The sequence below is a fragment of the Halichoerus grypus genome, chromosome 1, assembly GCF_964656455.1.
Source record: "Halichoerus grypus chromosome 1, mHalGry1.hap1.1, whole genome shotgun sequence".
Lineage (NCBI taxonomy): Eukaryota > Metazoa > Chordata > Mammalia > Carnivora > Phocidae > Halichoerus > Halichoerus grypus.
Window position 1 is genome coordinate 2,680,767 of NC_135712.1, and position 23,766 is coordinate 2,704,532.

A 23,766-nucleotide genomic window follows, 5' to 3' on the forward strand; every position below is an offset into this window, starting at 1 on the left:
TGCAGAGACAGGTTTTGTTTATTGGACTTGGCTTTGATGCGACAGACACTCTGCAGACAGGAGTACAGACTGATCGTAAACACGCAGTTCTGGCCAGCAGAGTCAGGTAAATTCAGAGAAAACACACAGATCAAAAGACAGGTTCCATTTCATGTCCTTTCCAACACTAACAAGCACTTCCGGATTTCCCTGACCCTCCTTTGTGCTTTCAGGTAAATAGGAATTAGAAAGGATTATGTGTTTATAAAGTGTGATACCAAATTGTACAAAACTAACCAGACGTATGGGGTCGGGAGGAAGATGACCGCATTAACGTAAATGATTTCCAGTTTTGGACTTCCAAGTCCCCTTAGCAACTCTGCCTAGGAAAATAACATGCATCGAATAGAAAACTGGTACTCTAAATACATTTTCTTTGTGCAACACTTTCTTGTTGTGTGTGTAATGAGAATTAAAAAAAAGTTTTCTTCCTTCTTTTGTTGCCAAAATTTAGGCATTAAAAATAAGCCATAGTAAACCTACTAAACTTACCCACGAAATGGACTAAGTGAGGACAGATTTAGAGGAGGAGGGATGGAGTCCGAGGTCCCTCCTGGACCCGAGTCCGGAGGTGTGGCATCAACCAGCAGGCCCATCTCCTGGACGCTCCGCTGGGGCGTCTGAGGAACAGACGGGCGCTGTGTGCGCGTGAAGGGAGGTCCCTGCGTTCACCCGACTGTGCCCTCAGATGTTTTGCTAAAACATCTCAACCCCGCTGGACTGCATGGCCCATCTTTAAAGCTAGAATAAACTGTTAGAAAAATAATCTGGCCAAGGATAATGAAACACTTTTTTTTTTTAAACAAAAAGTTAAAAATATTTGAATATTCCAATCTAATCTCCCACGATCAGATTTGGTTTTGAGCCTTTTACTGAATGCAGCACAAAAGCCCCATGCAAACACCACAGCATCTTGGACGTAAGACTTCTCGTTACAGGACTATCTGACAGCTCCATGTGAATGATGTCTTCTCTCGTGGACTAATTAGGACAAAACTTTATTATAGAGCAGGCAAAGGACAAGGTTCATACTTCCCTCTCAGCGGGCCTCCGCAGTGCACCGGCCACCTGACCCTGCGGCGGCCCATGTGCCGACAGAGCCCCACCCTGACGACGTGATGCAGAAACCAAAGTCAAATCAACACAGCCCCGCCAAGCCAGGGGGCCTCCCTCGTCATGCAAAGCGGTGGCCCGTCCCACTGAGGCAATGCTGGGGGCCTGCGTGGGGCGGAGGCAGGAAGGGGGAGGCAGCTTTCACTCCCAGAAGGCCCGAGGTCCCCTGAGCGGAGAGCAGGCCAGGGCAGCACTGAGCAACCCTGTGCCCAAACTACAGACCCCCGAGTTTTGTACCTCTTCTTGAGGTCTGTGATTGTTATTTCGTAAACTCAAACAGGAGCTGGGGCCCACCGGCTCTCCTTAGGTGACCACCTGATTTCTGAATCTGCCTCCCGTCTGTCACTCAGGCTCAAGAGATGGACGTAGCTTCCCCAAGCCCCGTCCCTGCTCCTCCGGCTGAAGCCTGAGTGCCTGCCACCGACATTTGCCATGAACTAAAATCAGAAGTCTATAAAAATCTTAAGTGCAAGCTTCAATACTTCAGATAAAAGGTAGCTACGGACAAATAAATATGCACAAACAATCCTTAAAGGCTGCTGATTTCTGCCTTCCAGCAGGATCTCAGGCTTTCAGACACTTGCCACACCTCTGAAGAAATGAATTTTCGTCTGAGTCGGGAAAGCTGCCTTTGGGAACACCAGTCACTTCGGCTGGCTCAAAGGCTTACGTAGAAGGTAAGAGGAGCAACCGGAGCACAGGACCCCGAGGAAGGAGTGCGCTCACAGTCCCGGAGGAGAGCCGAGGGGCGCTCACCGGTCAAGACACTTTGGGCTGGCCTGAGAGGTAGGAACACAGGGAAGGAAACAAGGCCCAGCGGAGGAAGAGGCGACCCGAGCGTGGAGGCTCTTCTTCCCCCGCCCCTCCTGCAGGTCCTGGAAGAAGCTACCACCGTAGTGCTGAACCGGTTACGCGCGTCTCCCCGGCACAAACACCCGGGGAACGGGGGAGGAAGACCCCGCGTGCTTGGTGGAGACCGAAAGCCACCGGCAGCCAGCCCCGCACAGCAGGCGCAGTGCTGAGTGCCCGAGCTCTGCCGTCCGCGGGCGAGGCCCCCGCCTCCAGGCTCCCGCGGCGCCGACAGACCGGTGCCACGTGACGGACGGTCACTGTGCTTGGCTCCCACCCTGGTGGGGGTCACGGAAGTCACCCGCAAACACGAGGCCCCGGAGACCTCACGCACCAACGGCATTTGTAGCAAAACCTTCAGCCAGACGCCCACAGCCCCCGCAGAAGGGATGGAGAAGCAGCAGCTCCCGCTCAGAACCTTGTTTATACAATTTACGGGGATTTATAAAACAATAAAAAAGGCCCCACCTTTTTAAAGTTATAATTTATAGACTATCTGTACAAACACAGTCTTTAAAAGGACCCTGCTACTACCCTAGAAAAAGTCCATAGCCGTCGGCCTTCTCTTTGGCGTGGCGGTCAGCAGCGTCTTGGTCCCCAGGGGGGTGCTGGTGGGTGAGCTCGTGGGGGTCTTTAGCACTCCATGGAGGGGCCTCTGCTCAGGGTTGAAGGCCACTCGGGAGGGGCCGGTGGGACTGACCAGGATGCTCTTGTCTGTCTTCTTGAATTCTGCCCCGGATGAAAGCAAGGCCACACGTTAACGGAGTAGCACTTCCGACCTGCCCACCCAGCCAAGCAGCGTCCAGTTCACACTGCCGGCAGCCCCCACGGGAGCCGGGCTGTGCACCCCAGCAGGGCAGTGCCTGTCACGAGGCCCTGCAGAGAGCGGGCCCAGAGCTTTCGGAGGAAATGGAGTGAGCATCCTGCTTCACAGGAACAAATGAACCAATGTCCGCGGACGGCATGGGAGGGGGCGCCAGGTGCGTCAGGTTCTGAAAGGAGGGCCTCAGGGGGTCATGGGCGCTCAGGGAACACGGATGAACCTGAGGCTCCAGTGGCCATGGGAAGAGCCTTTCCTTCCAGCTGATCTGCTCCTCTCACTGTCTCCAGCTCCCGAAACAAGGCCTCCAAAGCCCAGGAGCACCTACCTCAGGCCCCCCTGGATGGTCCCTCCCCTCCTGATACACACGCATGTGCACACACACATATTTACTTGTGAGCCCTACGAACAGTCAGGTCTTAAATGCACTGCATGCTTTTAGAGAGTTTGGTTTCCGTTTATAAAACAGAACAAGCAAACAGCACCAATACTAAAAGCAACCAGACAAGAACATCCCTCTTCCTGCCTCCCTCTGGGCACGTCAGCAGAGGCAGCCACGGCTGGGGGACTGTCAGTCATCCCCAGGCCAGGAGGGCCCCAAGTGTTCTGCGTCGGCAGGCTTGAGGAGATGGCTTTTCAACGCATCTTCTGCCGGGCAGACTCCTTCCAGAGGCCCTGAGAAAACCCCTCCGCACCCAACCCTGGCCACCCCACTAACCATTCGGGGGCTGCACTTCTGACTCGGGAACGGGTCAGGGCCTGTGTCCCCCACACTCACCTGCAGTCATGTTTCTGTTCAGCCCGAAGGTGACTTTCTTGGAACTGGATGGCGTCTTGTCTCGCTGCGAAGGGAGAATGACAAAAGGAGGGAGACAGCAGTGGTGGAGGCGTTCGGACTGCGCTGTCCCCGGGAAACCCTCCGTCAGGAAGGGCCCTCCCTCAGGCCATCCCAGACCACTGACAGACAAGTCCACGCTACCAGGCGGAGGCCAGACCCCCAGCTCCACCCCCGGCCTGGGGACCCCCAGCTCCACCCCCAGCCTGGGGACCCCCAGCATGGCAGACCCAGGCTCAGGAGGGCGGCAGTGGGGCCCGAGGCCCAGCGCACAGTGCCCGGGTGCGTGGCTCTCAGGCAGGAATGGGCTGTGTGGCCACGGGGAGGTTGGGGGCAGTCGGATGGGGCTGAGCTCGCGTACCTGCACGGCACGGGGCGCGGAGGCCGCAGTGGCGCTGCCCTTGGCTTTTCTGAAGAACAGCGGCTTTGGTAAGAAGGGGGTGTCGAACCTCACAAAGTCATTCTCTGCCCTCAGCTGCTGCTTCTTCAAGGGGCTGAAAGCGCCCCCGCCTCCCTGCGTGAGGGAGGGGCGAGAGGAGAGGTCACGCCCGCGCGCAAGGAGGGAACGTGGGGCCACAGGATGCAGCGTCTCCAGCTCGGACACCCCACACCCAGCGCTTCCTGCACCGGACGACACACAGCTCTTGGACTCGGCAGGTGCGGACTCCAGGCACACACGACCAAAGGTTTCCTAGCTGTTCAGCCACAAGAACCCATCTTTATCTTCCACCTTAGCTCCCCTGTTCGGAAAGACTACTGCCTCTCAAAGACCACCTGTTACAGAGTAACTCATTTTCTCATTTCTGATCAAAGACCTCACCGTCCACTGAAAAGCCTGGTACGGAAGAGCAAGCCCGAGGCCCCAGTTAGGACCTGCAGGTCGGTTACAGGCAGATCACCCTCCCTGGGTGTGTCATGACCACCCCTGGCGAGGGCCCTGCTCTAGCCTGAGGTCCCTGGGGGTCTGCAGCCCAACGTGGCTGACGTCACGTTGCTGGTTTCCGCCAGGTCTTGGCATTCCTAGCTTGGAAACTGCTGCCTTCCCTTAGCAGACCCCACGGTGCCGCAAGTGAGGGGCAGACCCGGGGGCCTCTCTCGAGCGCCTCCACCCCACGGCAGGGACACGGGACCCGTTCTGAGAGGAAAACCTTCCTTGACCCTGTGGCTCATTTAGCAATAGTTCCAATGCCAGGGAAGACTGCCGGGACCTGAGAAATGAGACTCGGAGATTTCCCTGATATTCTAAGGCGAGAACAGGCTCCCCGGAGCCCAGTGGAGAGTTCCGTGTGTTTCCCCAGCTGAGACTTTTGCTGACCACAAACGGACTCACCTAACCCGTCAGAGACACCATCAGCCTGGGATCAGCACTTAGCCAAGCACACACGGGTGCCCGTTACCCAGGGCCTCGGCCCCGAGCGCCACACACCACTGCCTGCCCATGCGTGTGCTGGACGCGGCCAGCAAGCCTGTTCGGGAAGGGCCGGGAGTAAATACCGGCAGCCCCGTGGTCGGCTGTGTAACTGCTCCTGCCTCACGACAAGGTGGGACAGACGCGCCGCGGGCCACAGGGGGACGTGGAAAGCAGATCCAGAGCCCGGCCCCTCGTTTACACCGGCTCTAGACGTGTAAGCACAGACAGACTTTCCGTTAAAAAAATAAGCAAGAAAGATAAGAGAACTAGCCCGAAAAGGGCCAAAGGTTGGCTGGGACTTGATGAAGGAACAGGGAACAGGGTCTGACGGAGACGCCCGACCGCCCGTGGAAGTGGCACGGCAGCAGTGCGGTCGGCCAGGGGGACACTCCTTCCGGCTTGGCGCTGGCCCTTCTGCAGCCTCCGAGGGAGCAGCCTGTCGGGCGGGGGGTCCAGGGCGACGGTCTCGGCTGCCAGCAAGAGGCGCCCGTATTTCCTCGTTGGTCGAGGCTGTCACAAACCAGGCCTGCTCCTCGGTCCGGAGCTCTGGCCTGTCCCCTCACCCCTGCCCCGTAAATCGGGGCCGGCTGCCTTACCAGAGCCTGGATGAGCATGGCCTCGGACTCCGACACGCCGCCGCACGCTGCTGCCTTAGACATCTCCTTCATCCTCTTCCTCTTTTTCAAGATGGCAGCTTTCTGGCTGGACGGGCCGTACAGCTCGAGGCTGCCGGGCTCCCCCTTCTTCTTCTTCAGCCTCCCGCCCGGGGACGGGGGCCAGGCCAGCACGGGGGTGCCGCTGCCGTTGACCGGGAGGGCTCCGAGCTTCCGCTTCCTCTTCGGGACCGGGGCCCTGCTGGCCGGGGCAGCTCGCGGAGCCGGGTCCTGAGCATGGGCGCTGCTGGGGCCACCGGGGGCCGTGTCCTCCAGAGGTGGTGGTGACGCAGACTCCTCGCTCCCGCCCTGCACCCCGGGGCTCCTCTTCCGGGGCCGTTTCCTCCTGCTGAGCGCTGCGGCGGGCTCCGCACCACTCTGCTCCTGGGGGCCAGGGGCGGCCGCTGTCCCTGGCTCCGCCGCCGCTGTCTTCGGGGCTCGGCCCGTGCCGGCCCCTGGCTCGCCACCCCCGTTCTGTTCTGGGGGCATGGCTTCCGTCCCCGACCCCAAATGTTCAGGCTGGAGGTGGTTCTTCTTCTTCTTCTTCCTTTTTCTCTTCTGAACGCTGGCTGCGCTCCCCTCTTCCTCAGCAAGAAAGAACCTGTTTCCTAGAAAGACACCCAAGCCTGTGAACAAGTGTTTGGGATTGGGGTGGCCGCGGGCTTGGTCGTCGGGCGCCATGCTTGCCCTGGCCCAGCTGGGGCCAGACCCTCCGGGTGCCGGTTCCCAGAGACGGAACCGCAGTCACGTTCAGGCCCATGAGAACCACAGGTCCAGGGCGGGCACGAGCACTGGCTCCGAGCATGCGTGTGTCTAGGGTTCTCGACACCCTTGCCTGCTGCCCCTGGAGGCGCCCCCAGGAGGAACCACGGGCTTTCCGTTCGGGGAGGCCGGGAAAATCACACACACTCAGATCTTTCCTCTTCAGCCAGCACGAGCTTAAGCTGCGGCTCTGCCCTGACCCAGGAAGCCCTGGGCCCAGCCTCCCCGCTCCCCGAGGGCTGTCTGCGCCCTCCTCCTCCTCCTCCTCCCTCGCCACGTTGAGCTTCGTGGCTCACCTTTCTCTTTCTCCAGCTCCTTTTCCTCTACAAGTTTATTTCCCTTTTTCTTATGCCTTCTTTGGTTGAGGGTTCGGTCATCTTCATCAGCAGAAACAGCCTCGGCAAAACTGAGTGGAGATACACCGCCTGCCGGACAGCAGAGCCCCGTCTCGTCAGCTTCCTGAGACCACGACTCTGTCCCCACCTCACGCAGGAAGATTCTCCACCCTGACTTCTGCGTCCTCATGCCTGCTCTCCTGACCTCCCCAGCCCAGACCTGCTGCGGGTGTGGGAACTGCATCCGTGGGGGGCACCCTGATGGCGCAGCCCCTGGGGCTCAGCCGCGCCCGCCCCCGCTCACGTGTCACCACCACGGACAATAGCTTTTCCCCAGGGGCACAAGTGACCATGGCAGCAAAGGAGAGGGAGCCTGAGAGATCAACTCTCTTTTTGCTGTTTTTCAGTATTTGCTCTAAGTGCTTCAGTGGGGCCACATCCATGTAACATCACCCGCTGTAATCCTCGGACCTCCTCACCTTCGGAGAGATCCTGAAACCTGAAACAAAGAACAAAAGTCCCTGAAGAAAGCCCTTCCTTCTGTCTTCTGTAAACACACACACACACAATGTTTAAGCTGTGCTATTTGGGCGTTAGTTCACTTTCTTTTCCTTCTAGAAGGGGAGGCTAAAGGTGCTGTGATGCAAAGGCCTGAAGTGAAGGACAAATTGCCCCCAAGGACACAGCGATCTAGAGACTCTATCTTGGTTCATTCACACAGAACAGAAGAAACTAAAAATTCTTTCTCAAGACTGAAGCAGCTTCCATCTCTGCTTATGCCCCACTGTCCTCTCTGCTCATCCGGTAGAGAGAATGCTCCACGCAGTGCTGGTGTTAGAACAAAAAGGAAGTGCGGGAGCCGTGTGCTGGGCAGGGAGCAGAGCTCTGGGGGCGCGGACAGTGGGTCTGAGTCCAGCTCCGCCACCTGTCAGCTGGGACGTCGGGCAAGCCCCGTGCCCCGGCTGAGCTATCTGTGAGGCGGGGAAATTACAGAAGCCGACCTACAGGGCTTTTCTTAATGTGAACTCATTCGTGTCCAGGGCTCAGGAGAGCGCCTGCTCACACAGCGGCAGTCCACCTCGGCTGTTCCCTGTCGCCACCCACGAGAAGCCACGGTGCTGTTCCGTGCTGAATTACCGGTATGCCCACACTCGGGCATCACCGTGATGGGAGGTGAAGGACCCCGACCAGACGTAAGCGGCACACTTACACCGCAATTTCGGGCTCTGCTAACACCGGCCATTACCAACCGACTTCCCTTCACACCATGAGGAGGTGGCTACAGGACTCGAGTGCAGGGGCACGTGAAGCGGACATGTGCGGGCAGGGGAGTGGCTCTTCCCCGAAACCCTTCCGCTGACGTGAGCATGCTGCATGCTACGGCTAGACGTGACGAAGGCAGGGCAGAGGTGAGCATGCGCAAACGTGGGTGAGAGTCCGCAGACTGCGCCCCCCAGTCACTTACTTTTTGATGAGTTTGGAGAGACGCTTCCTGTTGAAGGGAGGGATGTTCTTCTTGTTGGTGATTTCCAGGAGTCGGTCAGCAACAGCCTTGTAGTCGAACTGTGCGAGAAAAGCAACAAAACATAAGCCTGCAGGCAAACCACACTCTGCCTTAGAAAGGCACTTCCACTGCTCACAGAAGCTAGCAGCGTGGGGCCCCGGGTGCGCTCAGCAGGACGGTAAACAGCTGAGTGCTAATACTCAGTGACCAAAAGGTTAAGTGCTATCTTTGAAAAATCTCTTCTACTTATTCTTGGGGGACGCTATTCTTCATCTGTTCTATTTATTCTTTCTTAAAAAAAAAATTGTGGTAAAACACACCACATAAAACTTGTCTGGGTGTGCTTCCTTGTAAATTTAACATAGATGTCCAACTTGCGCTCGGTAACACAGTAACCTTTATTGCAAAAGCATGGAGCAGCCTTTGTTGTAGGGAATGGAACCTACGGGTCAAGACAGAGTGAAGACTGACATCTTTCAGGATTCTGTCCCGTTTAAATCTGTCTGCAGTAAGCTCATCGTGAGGGTGACATCAGCGAGCGAAGGGATTAAGGACGACTGTATCCGCGGGCCTTGGGGATAATGAGCTCTGACCCTAATTCCCACTTAGCCAGGCCACTGCACAGGCAGTCTACGTTCTACCAACCTGGAGCAGGGGCCCAGCGTCCTCCAGGCGCCCACCGCCTCTCTCCCCGTCGTCGTGGACCCCGTCCTTTCTGGAGTGGTGCTTGCCCAGCGCTATCAAAACACACCCAGAGACAGAGCTCTTCAAAGACACAGCAATGACCCCTTGCAGAGGAACCATGCTCTGTGTCTCTTCACAGAGAAAACCCTGCACACACACTCGTCATCTCCCACAGAAGTCTTGTTCAAGGAAGTCCCGGAGAAATCACACACTTGGCCTTTGAGTGACGTCACAGACCAAACCTCTGCTGCCCTCGGTGCCCTCCGGCGCGCGCCGTCTCCCTGTTGACCCTGGCGGCGGGGCACAGAAGCCCCTAGGCTGGAGTCCCGGCAAGCGGGAACACAGCGCACTCAGGAGTCTGCCCCCCGCTTCAGGCAAATTTGAGGCTGTGGTAAAAACCTATACAGGTAACACACTAACTTCTCATGGGGATGCCGCATCAGACGCAAATTAATACTAATACAACTCTTAACGTTTAAAAAAGAATTCAAAGAGCACCAACGCCCACGAAGCAGCAGATAAAAACACTAAGAAAACTCACAACTGGTCAAACCCTAGCAGCTTGTTAGTGGCGGGGCCTCCGGGCACAGCCTGGAGGAGACGGAGCAGGGCCCTGCGCGGGTCCTGGGCAACACGCGGGACACACGGAGCCAGGAGAGGGTGAACAGTTCACACACAAACATGGCGCGCGGGAGGAGCAGGGGACAGCCCCCACGACCACACGACACCTGCTCAAGGTCAGCTGGTTAATCCCGTCACCTACGCTGAATTTAAGATTAAAGTTCTCCTTTCTTTTTAAAAGACTGTTTTTCTGATTAAAAAATAATACACGATCACTGTAGGAAATTTAAAACAACAGACAAAAGTACAAAGAAAGCAGAAGTCACCCATAACTCTGCCACGTGTGCCCACCGACTGACATTCTGGTATCCCTCCAGATTTTTAGGGGCACATACCAAACCAGGCTCCTTGTACATAGAGTCTTGTGTCCTGTTATTAAAAAAATGTTTAAATTTCCTCTGGCTGTTAGTTTTTGAAATCTTGGCCTTTTCATGTCTATGTAACATTTCAAGCGCCCGGGTATACCCTGACCGCACCGTTTACCTAATGCTGTGCCCTGAGATGCCTAAAGCACCCCCAGGGTCGGAGGGGTCCGCAGCTTGAAACGCGGGCTCCACAGGCGGCCCCTGCGGACTAGGACTGGCTCAGCGGCGGCAGCCACCGGGTTAAACGAGCCCCGGGGGCACCCGGAGGTGAGGAGGCAGAGCTATGGAAACAAATGCGGTTTGCAGTGTGAGTGCCCAGGACCCTCTTGCAGAAGCAAGCCGTTAGGATGTTTAAACATCAAAAACCCCGAAACGATAGAAACAAACAGAAGCCAAAGCAAGAGCAATGACAACATGAAACCCTGGGGGGATTCGTGTGACGCTGGGAGGCGGTGTGGGTGCGGCAGGCGTGAGGGGGCTCCTGGGCACGGGGCCGCATGTCAGTGCATCTCGGCCTCCCTTCCCAGGGGGGGCCCACAGTGGGGCCTCCTTCGACGAACTCTTAGGTTGCATCAGTGAGACTCCAACAAATGCATTAAAAGGTGTTCAGTTGACGAGAACTTTATCTAAACAGACCGTTCAAGGGAACCGTCTCACCCGGCTTCTTTTTACGGACTGGTTTTCTCCACGCCGTCTTGTTTTCAGGCATCTCTTCTTCGGAGAACTCGCTCTCACCCCCTTGAGTTTTCTGTTCGAGGGTCTCTTCGGGTCCGAAAGGAGACTGGTCTACGATGACTTCAAGAACACCCCTCGCTATCGTCTGCACCAACGTCTGGCTGAGGGTGGAAGCGCAGCAGAGAGAAGGTGATGACAACAGACGGCCGCTCACTTAGCGGGTGTGGTGGGGTGCATCACGCGCGGCCCCCTCCAGCCTCCCGAGCGCCTGCCGTGACCCATCGCCCGCCAGCCAGCCACAGCGGTGCAGGCCAGCAGACAGCCACGTGATGAAGGTAGCCGGAACTGTGGCTGTGGAGCGTGTGACTCCTGGAATGTCTGGGGTCAAGCCAGCGGAGCCCAGGTGTGACTCAAAGCGTCACACATCTTGCTAACGGAAATTCAGAGCTCAGCTGTTCTGGGCTTTGGACAAACCATCACAGGTATCTTGCCTTGAGCCTCCCAACAATTTCCCCACCATTAGCCACAATTAAGTACCAAATGAAGCAGCAAAAACAAACATGGGACTCACTCCTTAGTCTTGGCAGCAATTTTGCAGAATGGATCAATAAACTTGAGATTCTGATCTGCCAAAAGCTGAAATTTAGAAACAGAATAGAAATGATTTTTCTGATATGTCCTAGAAAAAGGAGCCACTCGCATTTTTCACACAGGTTAGATCAGGAAAACACTTCAGTTCAATACCCAAAACGCACTGTGTGTGAACCGCCCAGGTGCTCGGAGCCAGGCTAAAGGTCATGGCCATCTTCGGGCCACCTGGGCATCAAAGTGCAATGACCAGAGAAAACCAGCCCACCAACCCGTGCTGTTCTGCGTTTCCTGCTCTGCAGACAGGTTCTACACACATGTTGTCAGAAACTGTAAGATGAACCAATTTTTAAAGATGTAGTATTTCTACTTCCTTTCAATTAAAAAAAAAGTGTTCGTTGCAGAACACTTGTAAAAAAAGAAGTGTAAAAATAAAAAAGCAAAAACTGCCTATAGCCCCAAATTAAGATAATCACATGCAAGCTAACATGTCTCCTTTTCCGCACTGTGTACTCATGGGTAAAGACACACTTGAGAAAGGCATCCATGAGCACAGCTTTATCTGCTGCTTTTCTTCCCTACTGCTTTTTAAAAAATCAACACCGTGACCACGTCCCTGTGTTATTATTGGACTACGTTAGTTGCTATCAACTGTTTGTAAGTAAGACTTCCAAGAACACCCTTAGCGCACAATCTTTGTTCACAGGTCCCATTCGCTGCTTAGGCCAGAGTCCCAGATGGGGAAGGATTTGTCAAAAGACAGCTGGAGCCCATTATGCTGATCCTGTTGCTGAGCACAGCGTTTCCTCCACAGCCCGGGGACCACGAGGACAGCCAGAGTCCTGGTCCGGTCAGCTGCGGTCTCACGACAACGCCGGCCCGGTGTCTCACTGCTTCTTACCTCTTTCCCTCCCACTTTGGACAGTTCATCCAGATAAATATCTATGAAGTGGAACTTGACTCCATTCGGAGACTGGCTCTCAGGATGCAGGATTTCTTTCATCAAGACATCGAGGAAGAGCTTGATTCGGCTGAAGAAAACAACACACACGTTTCTGTTAACTACAGCATGCCAACGCTTCTCTCTTCCCCGAAAGAAAATAGTCACGTTCGTTCTCGTGCTACGCCGCATAACAAACAGCGCAAGGCTGAGCGCGGTTCACAAGGAGAAAAGCAATCCCCGGGATGGGTATAAAACTCTGCACGTGGGCTCAAGTCCTTCAGGAGCCTCGACCCAGCTTCGAGTTCTTGACGCATAAGGAGGTTCTGCTTCTCACAGGAAATCAGCAGAGTGGAAGGCAGAGATCAGGCAACTCATCCCAGCTCACTAATTCAAATGCTTGAAAAACACACTATTGCTTTAAAACTTTTAAAGCCGCTAAATGCTTGTCCTAATACTTTACCAACCTTTCTTCCCAGCCATGTCTCTTCAGAACTTCAAAGGACTGCCTCAGGACCAGACGGATCAGCTAGAGAGAGAAAACTTTTGTTACAAAAGGGAAAGTAAGAAATGTCCATCAGTTAGCAGAATTAAGAGACCGATGGGACTGGTACAGCCCGCATCTATAAAGTGAAAATACAGTCACTGTCATCACAGTGAACTTTCATCAGAAAATGTTAACTAAGGATCCCCAAACTCACCAACAGCTGAAAGAGAAAACAGAGCCTTTGAGCACACATGCAAATGCTGTCCCCTGATCACATCACCTCTCGCCACACTAAGCCTGGAGCTTGCTCTGCTTCACAAAGAAGCCTTCCCACTGTTCTGAAGAAGCTCAACATGCTGCCCTTCACAGGCTTTGGAAGCAAAAGGGGGGGAAAGGCGCTCCGATCTTACCATACAGTATTTGCCCAAGCGCAGCCGGTCTATCCCCTTCCACTCCCGATTCATCGTTTGCCAAAAGGTTTGAATGAACAGGTGTTCTGCAGCGAACAAAAGGCTTTGAATACTTGCTTGTCAGGTTCACGTATTACCATAAAGCAAGAAAGTAACAAAGGGAAACAAACTAGGATTATTTTTTACTTTTCATGAATTTTTTCGGCAGCTAGAAAATTTGGTCAATAATGAAACTTGCTAAATATTTATTTTCCATTTCCACAAATGGCTGATGACATCTTGATGTTCAACTATAATGCTCTATGTTTTTCTTTATCCACCACAAAGCCTTGTTTCTATTAAAATCAAAAATTCTCTGAGCCATGTCTATAGGCCCTTTCTGCCCACCTACACCTAACAATCAATCCAGAGCCATTAATTCTGATGAACACTTGGATGATCCATGTAGAAACTCAGCCTTTTGTTTCATGTTCTGTGTCAGCTGGTTGAGCGCTAACAAAATGTTCTATTTTTCTCTTCTGAGCCATGAATCTACCACTTTTCCATCCAAAAATAGCTGTCGAATTTTTCTGTTTGTTTTTACTTCTTTTTGCATAATTCTTTCTTGGTATGTGAAACCTAGAAGATACTCGTGTAGAATTCTGCTCATTATGAGTGGGCTGGGGCCCGGCTGAAACACAGAGCCACTGCGGTTACTAAGGCTCAGCCCTGAGGAGCGCTAAGCAGAACCAACAACCAATTCTGCTTTCTCTTCCTTTGTCAGGAATCAAAGCCTGAATGTCTCAGGAATAATGCATTCATTTTCTCCCTTTGTTCTTTTTGGTAAAGAGGGCTTACTTTATGGTTTATTACCAGCGATGACCTCACATGGCTCCAGTCTTCAGGAGGACAGCCTGGCCACCAGGGGTTCCAGCAAGCCCTGGCCCCTGCATGCACAGCCTCTGAGAGCGTTACAGCAACCCAGAGTGCAGACTCTGGAGAGTTTCATTTCTTAAAAAAAAAAAAATTTTTTTTTTTTTTTGAAATCTTTTGGAGAGGTCACGCGATACTGCACGAGATGCCTCTTTTATCGGCCCTCTTTTGGGGTCACGGCTTTTCCACCGGGAAGGTCTGTCACCCGCCAGGTGCACACCGGTGGCCCCAGGTGCTTGTTCAACAAGCCCCCTGGAAAAAGGAAACCCTCGAGGAAGGAGAAACAATGGTGCTTAGTTTCCTAGGCAAGTTACCCAAGCCGATGAATGAGGAAGTTTTGAAAGTCATGAAAACATCAGGACTTACGGGCCTCTGAGTTGTTAACAACGTGGACGAGTTGGGAAATAGTGTCCGCTAGCTCCTCCTGCAAAGGCGGGGTCAGGGAGAGACAGCGGGGTTACTGCGCGGCGGCACGGGGACGCGACACCTGCCGGCGTCTGGGCCTCCTGTGACGTCACTGTTTCAGTTTTACCCAATGTGCAGTTCCCAATCTCAGGGGACCGCTGTGCCAACGTAACATGTCTCTAAGGATCACGCTGCATGTTTAGAAAAGTATCTCTAGTTTCAGTTCAAATGACCTAGGGAGGGAAACTTGCTGTCAAAAAATCTATCACTGAATGGAGAGTCTATCCTAAGCTCCCAAATTATGGCACACTGATGCAAGCAAGGGGATCCCTGGCAGTTAGACACGGGACTGTCACTCCTCAGGGGTGTGTGGGGAACACAGTCCTGGCCTCAGCTCGCTCGCAGGCAGGCTGCAATGGGCGGGGGGGCAGGAAGCGAAGGTTAACAGCACCCATCCAGGCTCTGTCCAGGGCAAAAGGGCCACGTGAAGTCAAGTCCTGCTACAACGCAGCAAGCTCACTGGTGGGGAGAATTTGGTGGTCCGGGTCTAGGAAGAGACCGCCCTGGGGAGTGTCCACAAAAGAATCCTGTTCACGAGTGACATAAGAACAGTCCTCCTCGGTATGACCTGCACTTCATCTGGGCTCACGTCTTCCTCACCCATTTTAAATGAACTCCCAGACTGGAAAATGATGCTCCTGTTCATCTGTTTTCTTCCTCCACTAAAGCTGTTGGTTGTTACTTCTGAATGTAACTTAAAAATATTTTGCCCTGCTGTCCTACTCAAAATATGTTCAGTGGAGTCAAAGCAATAAATCAAAGCCTGCTATTACGCGGCTTGGGGAAAGTGGTAAAGTCGCACACTAAAATCCAGACAAGTCAAGTCTACGACGTTTTACATATTGCAGGCTTTCAAGCAGCGTTCCTCAAGGCTTACCCTCCACTCTACAAAAGCGCGTCTGCTCTTAGGCACACAGTGAAGCTCTGTCAACAGTTAGAGTCACTTTCTGAAATGGTTCTGGTGGTGGGGCTCAGTGTACTTGGCAGACGGGTCCAAAAGCACATGCATATTTGTACCAAGTCTCCACCTGACTTTAAGGCTGGGGTGTCAGGGGCAGGGCCACTGCGTGCTCTACAAAGATCCTGACCCCTGGCAAGGTGGCTGCCCAGTCCCGGCACCCACTCAACGCATGGCAGAGGTGGGCCCGGTGCCCAGTGCTCACAGGCTCTTAGACCAGTGCCGTGCCACGACTGACCACCAATAATAACAGATGAAACAGGATCTTTAAAGTATGTTAAAATCTTCCACAGAACCAACCTATGAAACTATGACAGAGACATAGGAAATCTCCATTTCATGCATATTCTTCATTATTTGAAAAGATAACCTGCTTGGCCACTGTGTCCCTCTCTAGATGGACAAGAGGTAGGCAAGTGAACCCTGAGCAGTGACTTCACAATGTGTTTACGTGCACAGGAGACCGACCCAGCAGAAAACGAGCAAGCCCTTTTATCCATCTGGGCCAAAAAACCCCAGTCATATGACAAAGGGAACTGTATGTTACCTGTAGGAGGGGTTCATCCTGCACCCACATGCAATAGAAGAGCCCTTTCCATATTTTTAGAAGTTCTTCTTGACTGAAACCTCCTAGGGGACAAAACAGCACAAACATCTTAGAGTCCTTGCATTTCCCTTCTTAGCGTCTAGAACTGCCATGAGAGCAGGGACAATAATACCACAAACGTTTTCATTCTCTTACCCACAAATGTCTCTTTTTTTTTTTACGATTTTATTTATTTGTTTGAGAGCGAGCAGAGACCGAGCACAAACGGAGGGGGTGTGGTGTAGGGGGGTAAGAGGAGGGAGAAGCAGACTCCCCGCTGAGCAGGGAGCCCGATGAGGAGCTCGATCCCAGGACCCTGAGATCGTGACCTGAGCTGAAGGCAGACGCTTAATGATTGAGCCACCCAGGTGCCCCCGCAAATGTCTTTTTTAAGCATACACTTCCCTGTGGTACAAAATAAACATGTATAGGTTATATAGTTTTACCATTTATGGGGCAGGTGGTAGTGGTGGTGTGTCCTCGTTCTCTGAGTAGTGTAAGAAGTACATGTCATTACAACAAAAAACTAACTAATGAGGTGGTCATTTATAAAATGAACTCCCTCTGTGTGCTTCTCTCTGCCTAAAACTAGCATCTCACTCTGCATACCAACATTTGCATTGCTCTTACAAAACAAAATTGTAAATCTTACAAAACATGCAAGATTTGCTTAAGTCCCATACAACTGGCCCTGGGGAAACTGGGAGAGCTTTGGGATATTTAGCTTTGGGATATTTTTGCAAAGACACCCTTTTAAGGTTCCTGCCAAGAGGTCAAACTTGGCTATATTCCTATCTCTTTCCCTCCTGGTTACAGTTTTCATTAACTGGGCAATGTTTGCCTTGTTTTAAGGGACATCACCTTGGTTAGCCTTGTTTGGACTCATTTTCAAGCCCTATATCACCTCCGACCAAGACATGAGTCACATACAGCCTTCTAGCTCCTGGGTAGATCCCCGGTATCATAGAATAATTGCTGAGTGACATAAGGGATCTCAAAAATCAGGTAAGTGTACATTCTTGGAGTTTCCAAACCTGTGGAGAACAAACAGAATCCTTGAGTCTTGGCGCATGGTACCAATGGTCTGTGTTAACACTTCACTAGGAGATATTAGGAAAAATCTTTTGGAATATCAAAGAAGAACAAACTAGGTGAATGTAAACAAGTACATATACATTGGGGATCAATGCAATTTCAATATACCAAAAGATGATTAAAAAGTGGCAAACAAATCCCTCTTGACGTACTCAAGTTTAGTGCATTCACAGTGAGAGTGTATCTTTAAAGGTACATAGATATTGACTTCCAAGTTACCAAACACCTTTCTCATATCAACAATTTTATTACAGTGCATTTTGATTCTTTGTGATAGTTTCTCACTTAAAACCACTATACCAGAAACTAGAGTAAGGTTTATTAAAATGTATTTCCTTTAGGGGTTGGGCAAACAACGTGGCAACTAGCTTCCCCACCCCTCCCACCTTGTTATGAATAAGCCAAACCTGGGGGGCCTGCCTATTGCTAGCACAACTATGGCGTGAGTGAGATTCCCCCAGAGCTGAGACAACAGCAATCAGGATCACAGGAACTTTGTCACTGTGACCTGTGCTTATATTCAATCATGAGTTAGTGGGTCAGGGCAAGGAACTCAGGATGGCTAAATCAGACGCCCACTGACGCATCTTAGCTTGCAGAGACACCGGTCATCAACAGGAAGAGCACAGCACCACCTGCTAAGTATTCTTACAAAAATCAAAACTAACCAACATCATGTCGAATCTGACTGTTAATACGAGTTTTCGGGGAAGCAAGGGGGACAGCAGAATATGTCAAATGAGACCATGGGGTACAGTCAGCAAAACACCGAATGCAGGGGACTCCCCGGGGCAAGTGGCCCGGTTCCGGCAACAAGTAAACCGCAAGGGAAAGACGACGGGAGCCAGAGCCAGAGTGACCGGATGCATGGCTGGCTCCGGCTTGGATTCTGTGCCACAGAAAAATTCACAAGGTGACGGGAGAACTCAGCAGATCAGTTATTTCATATGAAGGAATTTTTTAAAAAGGTGTGAGAATGGTCCTCTGTGTTACAAAGAGTCCTCATGGTCTGGAGATCCAGTGAGGTGTGTGGAGGGGGGATGTCTGCGATTTGCTTCACGACGCATTAGTGGAAGGAGGAAGTGGATGGAGGGGACAAACCAGGCAGGTAGTAACAGGGGCTGAAGCGGAACAGTGAGTCCACTTTGTACATATTTGAGAGAGTCCTTAAGAAAAAGAAGGAAAAAAGGAGTGCAGGAGGTCTCTAAAGTGTTACCATGGGCTGTTTTCGTTCTTTCTGTGTAGACAACTCTTCATAACGAAACTGGAAAACCATGAACACTGGCAAACTTGAGAGCACACAGGAGTGAATGACACTGGTTCCCGTGTGAGGCCTGGTGCCGGGCAGCCCCCGCCTCTGCGGGGCAGCTGGACCATCACTCCCTCCAGCACTAACCCTCCAGGCAGGGCTTGGGGAGGGAGGCAGGGGTCCGGGTGGGGCTCGCCCCACAGAAAGGGGAGCCAGCAAGCTGGGCTGATGCCAAATACGGATGAATTCCCTTGGCCACAGGGCTGGTTCAAGGCTGGACAGATGAGCCCACCAGAGAGGCTCTTGCTCTCTCCTAGCAGACTTGAAGAGGCTGCAGTCTGCACCTGCCCGTGCTGGGGAGCCTGCGTGAGAAGGGAAGCAATCTAGGGGAGCAGAGTTTGCTACGGAGGAACAGTTCTGGTGCAGTCAGTTGAGCTCCTCCATGAAGCTGTGCTTTGGTTTTTCCTCTTAAAACTAGTTTGGCTTGGGGGCACCTGGGTAGCTCAGTCGGTTAAGTGTCTGACTCTTGGTTTTGGCTCAGGGTCATGGGATCTGCTTGATATTCTTTCTCCCTTCCTCTCTGCTCCTCCCCCTGCTTGCTTGCTTGCGTTCACACATGCTCTCTCTCTCAAATGAATAAACAAAACAAACTAGTTGGCATGGATGATCTGTCAAGTTGTAACTGAAAAGAAGTCTTAACCAATAAAAACACATTTTTATTGCAACAACAACAATAATATATTAATATATTACACCAAAAGTTACACAATCAGAAGTGCCTTGTTTACTACCCCCTGAACCCCAGAGGGACCACTGTTATCTGCCTGACGTGCATCTTTCCAGATCCTTCCTGTACACTGACATAATGCTTACACCTAGTACAGAAACGCAGATGCATGGCTGTGTGTGTGTAACCTAGATAGCATCACACGTGCTACATATTCCATATCCTGGCCTTTTTCACTTAAAAATAGCACAATGTATATTTATCTCCAGATAGTTCTTCTAAGGGCACCAGTGTGTCAAACCAACTCCAAGTGATAATTTGATATACCAAGTATCTGTGGTTAACCCATACCCGTAATAGGCAAAGGTGCAAAGGATGTGCTAGAGAGGTTTATATAATGGAAAACTAAGGATTTCAACAAAGTAACAGGGTGACAGTAGACCCTAGACAGTGGGCAGGAAAGGGGGTTGGACTTGAACACATGTTCTGTTTCTTCCTACGTGAGGTAGCAAAGTGTTGCGGACACAAACCCATGGCTAGGCCCCAGCTCACTACTTATTGGCTGTGCTGTATTAGAAAACCATCAGCTAGCCTTTGGGCCTGTTCCCTCACCTACAGTATATGTACAGTTTATGGTTAGGATCAAAATTAAAAGCATGTACTGGAAGCATTTTGTAAGAGTAAAGCACTATTCAGCCCTACTGGTAAGTATTATGATTATCTCATGTTCTCCACCCACAGGCTACTGAAGCTCTTTTCCCTTTTAATACATGTACTTTCAACATATGTGTAAAAATAATTTGTTTTCACCCAGGAATTTAGCTGGTCAAAACAACGTACCAATTTTTTTTTAAACTTTTATTTATTAAGTTATCTCCACCCCCAATGTGGGGCTCAAACTCATGACCCCGAGACTGAGTCCCATGCTCCACTGACTGAGCCCCCCATTTTTGTTAAGAAATGGGCTTACAGTTGACACACAGTGTTACATCAGTTTCAGGTGCTTACCACAAGCGTAGCTACCATGTGTCACTCACATGACATTGTTACAGTATCACTGCCTATATTCTCTGTACCTTTCATCCCGTGACTTATTCATTCCATGACCGGAGGCCTAAAATACCCATTTTTGAAACATTTAAAGCAAAACAGAGAAATGCTCATCATTTAATTTCTCTTCACTCTGAGGGTAAAGTACTCACTGAAGCAGTTTCAGCCCACAACTGCTTTTTGATCTGTCTTCTTGGAGCTAACTTTCTTAAACCTAATGCCACTAAGTTTCTGGCAATAACATAGGTTTAGTTATTTCACAACAAATGAGGCGCACACGAAGTGAGATGTGGGCAGAGTAAATTCCAACAAGCTGCGAAATGAGAAAACCTGACTGCTACTCTTAGCGCGAAATGAGCTCGGGAGTCATTTTAGGTCGGGGTGAGTCCACACCTGGTCAGTTAAAACAACCACAGCTCTCATTTATTCTACCTATGGGGTCCAGAGACCCCTAAAACTATTAGTATGAAGAAACATTCCCCCACTGCTGAATCTGAGACCCCATCAGTCCTAAGAAGTATGGTTCTTTTATGTGCCACCAAATGAAAGAGGGCAAATAAAATGCTCACAAAGTTGATTTTAAGATACATCCCAATTTCTGTAGATGTTAAATGTTTAAAGTTGCAAAATCAATAAAACTTGGGGGGGGATTCTGTCTTTTGTTCACTGCTCTATTCCCAGTTCCAAGAATAGTAACAGCACACAGTAGGTGCTCTGTGTTTGCTAAAGACATGAATGAATGAACGAACAGTACAAATGAGCTCTCACGACTAAAACCATGGACAGCGATCATTCTGTGAGTGCTCTGCATGAACAGTTATTTAGCTGCTTTAAGCACTACAAAGATTTCCAATTTGTTTTCAAAATCACAAGGCTATCACGGCACCTGGCTGACCCAGTCGGTGGAGCATCTGACTCTAGATCTCAGGGTTGTGAGTTTGAGACCCACTCTGGGTGCAGAGATTATTTTCTTATTTTTTATTAAGTAGGCTCCATGCCTAGTGTGGAGCCCAACACAGGGCTTGAACTCACAACCCCAAGATCAAGACCTGAGTTGAGATCAAGAGTCAGACACTTAACTGACTGAGCCATCCAGGCGCCCCAAGGTCACTTAAAAAAAAAAAAAATCACAAAGCTATTTATGTTGCTGATGGGCAGTTCTTTGTATCAGTAAGACTAAGATTTCATATTTCCTTTACTATGCACACGACAAAACACAACAAATTGTGAGCCTGTCAATGAGACCCACACATCAGACCCACAAGTCAGACCCAAACGTCACGTTATTCCCCAACTGGCATTTCATGTTGATGGGGCTCAGGGGCGGCATGCCCCATGGTCACTGTCTACCACATTCATCGTACAGTTCCTTTCTGGAGGCCCAGCGTACTCCATGCAATGTGGACATGGTGGTGAACAAGAGATATGAAATAACTCACTCTCAGTGTGATGGATGCTGACCAGACAGGACCCGGGCGGCACTGGTGTACACCCACTGGCCTCACACCCGTGTCCCCTCAGATGCCAGCCTGCTCATCAGAGGGGTTTGAGCAGCAAGCTCTGTCTGGCTGCCTCAGCCCATATGCACTGCATCTGGCCTTCTGTTCTTGCGTACATGCAGGCCTGCATACGCCTGGATGGGCTCCCACTTCCAGCTAGGCAGACAGACGGAAGCTTACACTGTTTGGGGAAGAATGATACACTAACAGATAACGAAGCAGCAGCTAAGTGCCACGATAGAGACACACTGGCTATTTTGGAATCCTGGAGGGGTGGTGTGAGATGGTAGGGAAGGCAGTCTGGAGGAAGCGATGTTGGACTGAATGCTGGGAGTGAACAAGAGACGCAAAGGCAGAGAGGAGAGAAACTGTACACCAAGAACCAGTACGAAGCAGTCATGTAGGGACTGAGGTGGGAAGGGAAAGGGAGGACACACCATTGCCTGCAGACCTGGAAATCCAAGAAGGTGGTGACGTGATGAGAACAGTTTTAGAGGATGTGCTGGGCTGGTTTGTGGAGGAGAGGTTCAAGAGCGGGGCAAACAGAGTTAAGGAGACTGGTTAGGAAGTAAGCAAGTTCAGAGTCTAGATGAGATAAAGGGGACTCAGGGAGGGCAGAGTAACTCAGAAGATGAAACAGGCAGAAGCAAGAGACAACGGATGAGGGGTGGGGGAGAGGGTCAGGAAGAGGAGTCCAGGACACTGCTGTGTGTCCAGCCATATTCTGAGTGGATGGTAGCAGAAGTGAAGCAGAACAGGTTTTAGGGGGAGGAAAATGAAACACTTTTGGGCGTCTGAGTCTGAGGTGCCCATGGGACACGCAGGCGGAAGTGCCCTGTTCACAAGGCCTATCTGAGCTGAAAGCAGCCAGGTCTGCTCTGGAGACTTCGGGTTAGGAACCTTCAGCGGACTTGGGATCCCTGAAACCATGACAGCAAGTGAAATCTCTCAGGCAGATCCCCAGCAGAATTGAAGTTCAGAATTTGGTCTTCATTCATTTCTAGCAGACTTCCCATAAAACTGTATTTTCTTTTTCCTGGGTAGTCGTTTGTGATTTCTCCTCAAAATAACCCAAACTAAGAAAGTCAGTACCGGGGTAGATAGTATCGTTCTTTCAAGTAGACTCTAAAGGTATTGGTATTAGCAGTAAACAAATCAAAATTTATCCAAGCACAACATAAAACCCCCACTGCATATTGTAGTTCACACCCTCCAGAGCTTACAGAACACGTTTCGGATCAAATACACGAAATCCTTCAATGGCATCCCACTGCAGTCAGGCAACAAACTATGAAGCCCAGTGTACCTGGCCACTGCCCACTCTTCCAGCTTTAAGTCCTAACGCATCCCTTAACTGGTCTTCCACCCATTTCTGGGGCACGCTCCGCTCTCCTCTCCCGCCTCTGTTCGCACCCGATCATCACCCCAGAGGCCTTCCAGAACAGCCTAGGAAAAGGAGCTCCCTCTCCCCTTGATTTTCCTTTCCCTTCCTACCCTTACAAAACTCTATTTCAGCTTCCCACCCCCCGGCCCGGTTTACTAGTGCAACTTTGAAAGTAGGCATTCTGTCTGTCTGGTCTGCTGTAACTCCCGCCACCTAAGCTGTCGGTCCAGTCAACGCGTGAATCCACGGAGAGCACAGCAGACACGCTCGGGCCCGGTGTGGTGACTCGAGGGCCGGGCACACCGGCCCACTCCCAGCCTCCCCACTCCCTGTGACTTTGGGCACACTAGCCAGCCCCTCAACCGTCACGGTGGGCTGCACCCGGCGGGCGGCGGTTCCCGCGGCGCGGACGCACACAGGCGCGAGGCAGCGGCGCCCGCGGCCCCCCCCGGCTCCCCCCGGCCGGGCCGCCATGTGGCGCGGATGACCGCCGGGCGCCCACCTGTCTCCCTCTGCGTCTTCACGCTGATGTACTGGCGCAGCTTCTTCACCGCCCGGTCCCGGATGCCCTTCTCGTGGGACGCCAGCCGCTGGGCGAACTGGAGCTCGGCCGGCTGCATGGCGGGGGCCATCGCGCCCGCTGGACCATCCCCGGGCGCAACCAGCCGCCCGCAACCTCCCGCCGCCGCCGAGCAGCCCGGGACCGCGACTGCGCACAAGGCGGCTCGCGGCGGCGGCGGCGGCGGCGCG

The 23,766-nt window shown here is 51.9% G+C and overlaps 1 protein-coding gene across 4 annotated transcripts; it reads right to left on the reverse strand.

Moving 5' to 3' along the window:
• RRP1B (ribosomal RNA processing 1B) lies at positions 1–23,744 on the reverse strand. Of its 4 annotated transcripts, XM_078068564.1 has the most exons (17): positions 23,519–23,608; positions 16,874–17,046; positions 15,974–16,056; positions 14,370–14,427; positions 13,092–13,177; positions 12,662–12,723; positions 12,156–12,285; positions 11,238–11,302; positions 10,649–10,827; positions 8,967–9,058; positions 8,283–8,380; positions 7,297–7,316; positions 6,779–6,907; positions 5,664–6,328; positions 4,018–4,170; positions 3,600–3,663; positions 1–2,730 (listed from the first exon to the last, which is right to left on the reverse strand). In XM_078068564.1, the coding sequence occupies exons 2-17, from the start codon at positions 16,896–16,898 to the stop codon at positions 2,537–2,539; spliced, it is 2,103 nt and encodes a 700-aa protein (XP_077924690.1). In that variant the 5' UTR covers positions 16,899–17,046; positions 23,519–23,608; the 3' UTR covers positions 1–2,536. The 4 variants fall into 4 exon arrangements, with proteins under 4 accessions (XP_077924690.1, XP_035954878.2, XP_077924805.1 ...); XM_036098985.2 differs by lacking the exon at positions 16,874–17,046 and having other exon boundaries at positions 23,519–23,744; XM_078068679.1 differs by lacking the exons at positions 16,874–17,046; positions 23,519–23,608 and adding an exon at positions 13,929–14,081 and having other exon boundaries at positions 15,974–16,053.
• Positions 23,745–23,766: the final 22 nt, after the last annotated feature.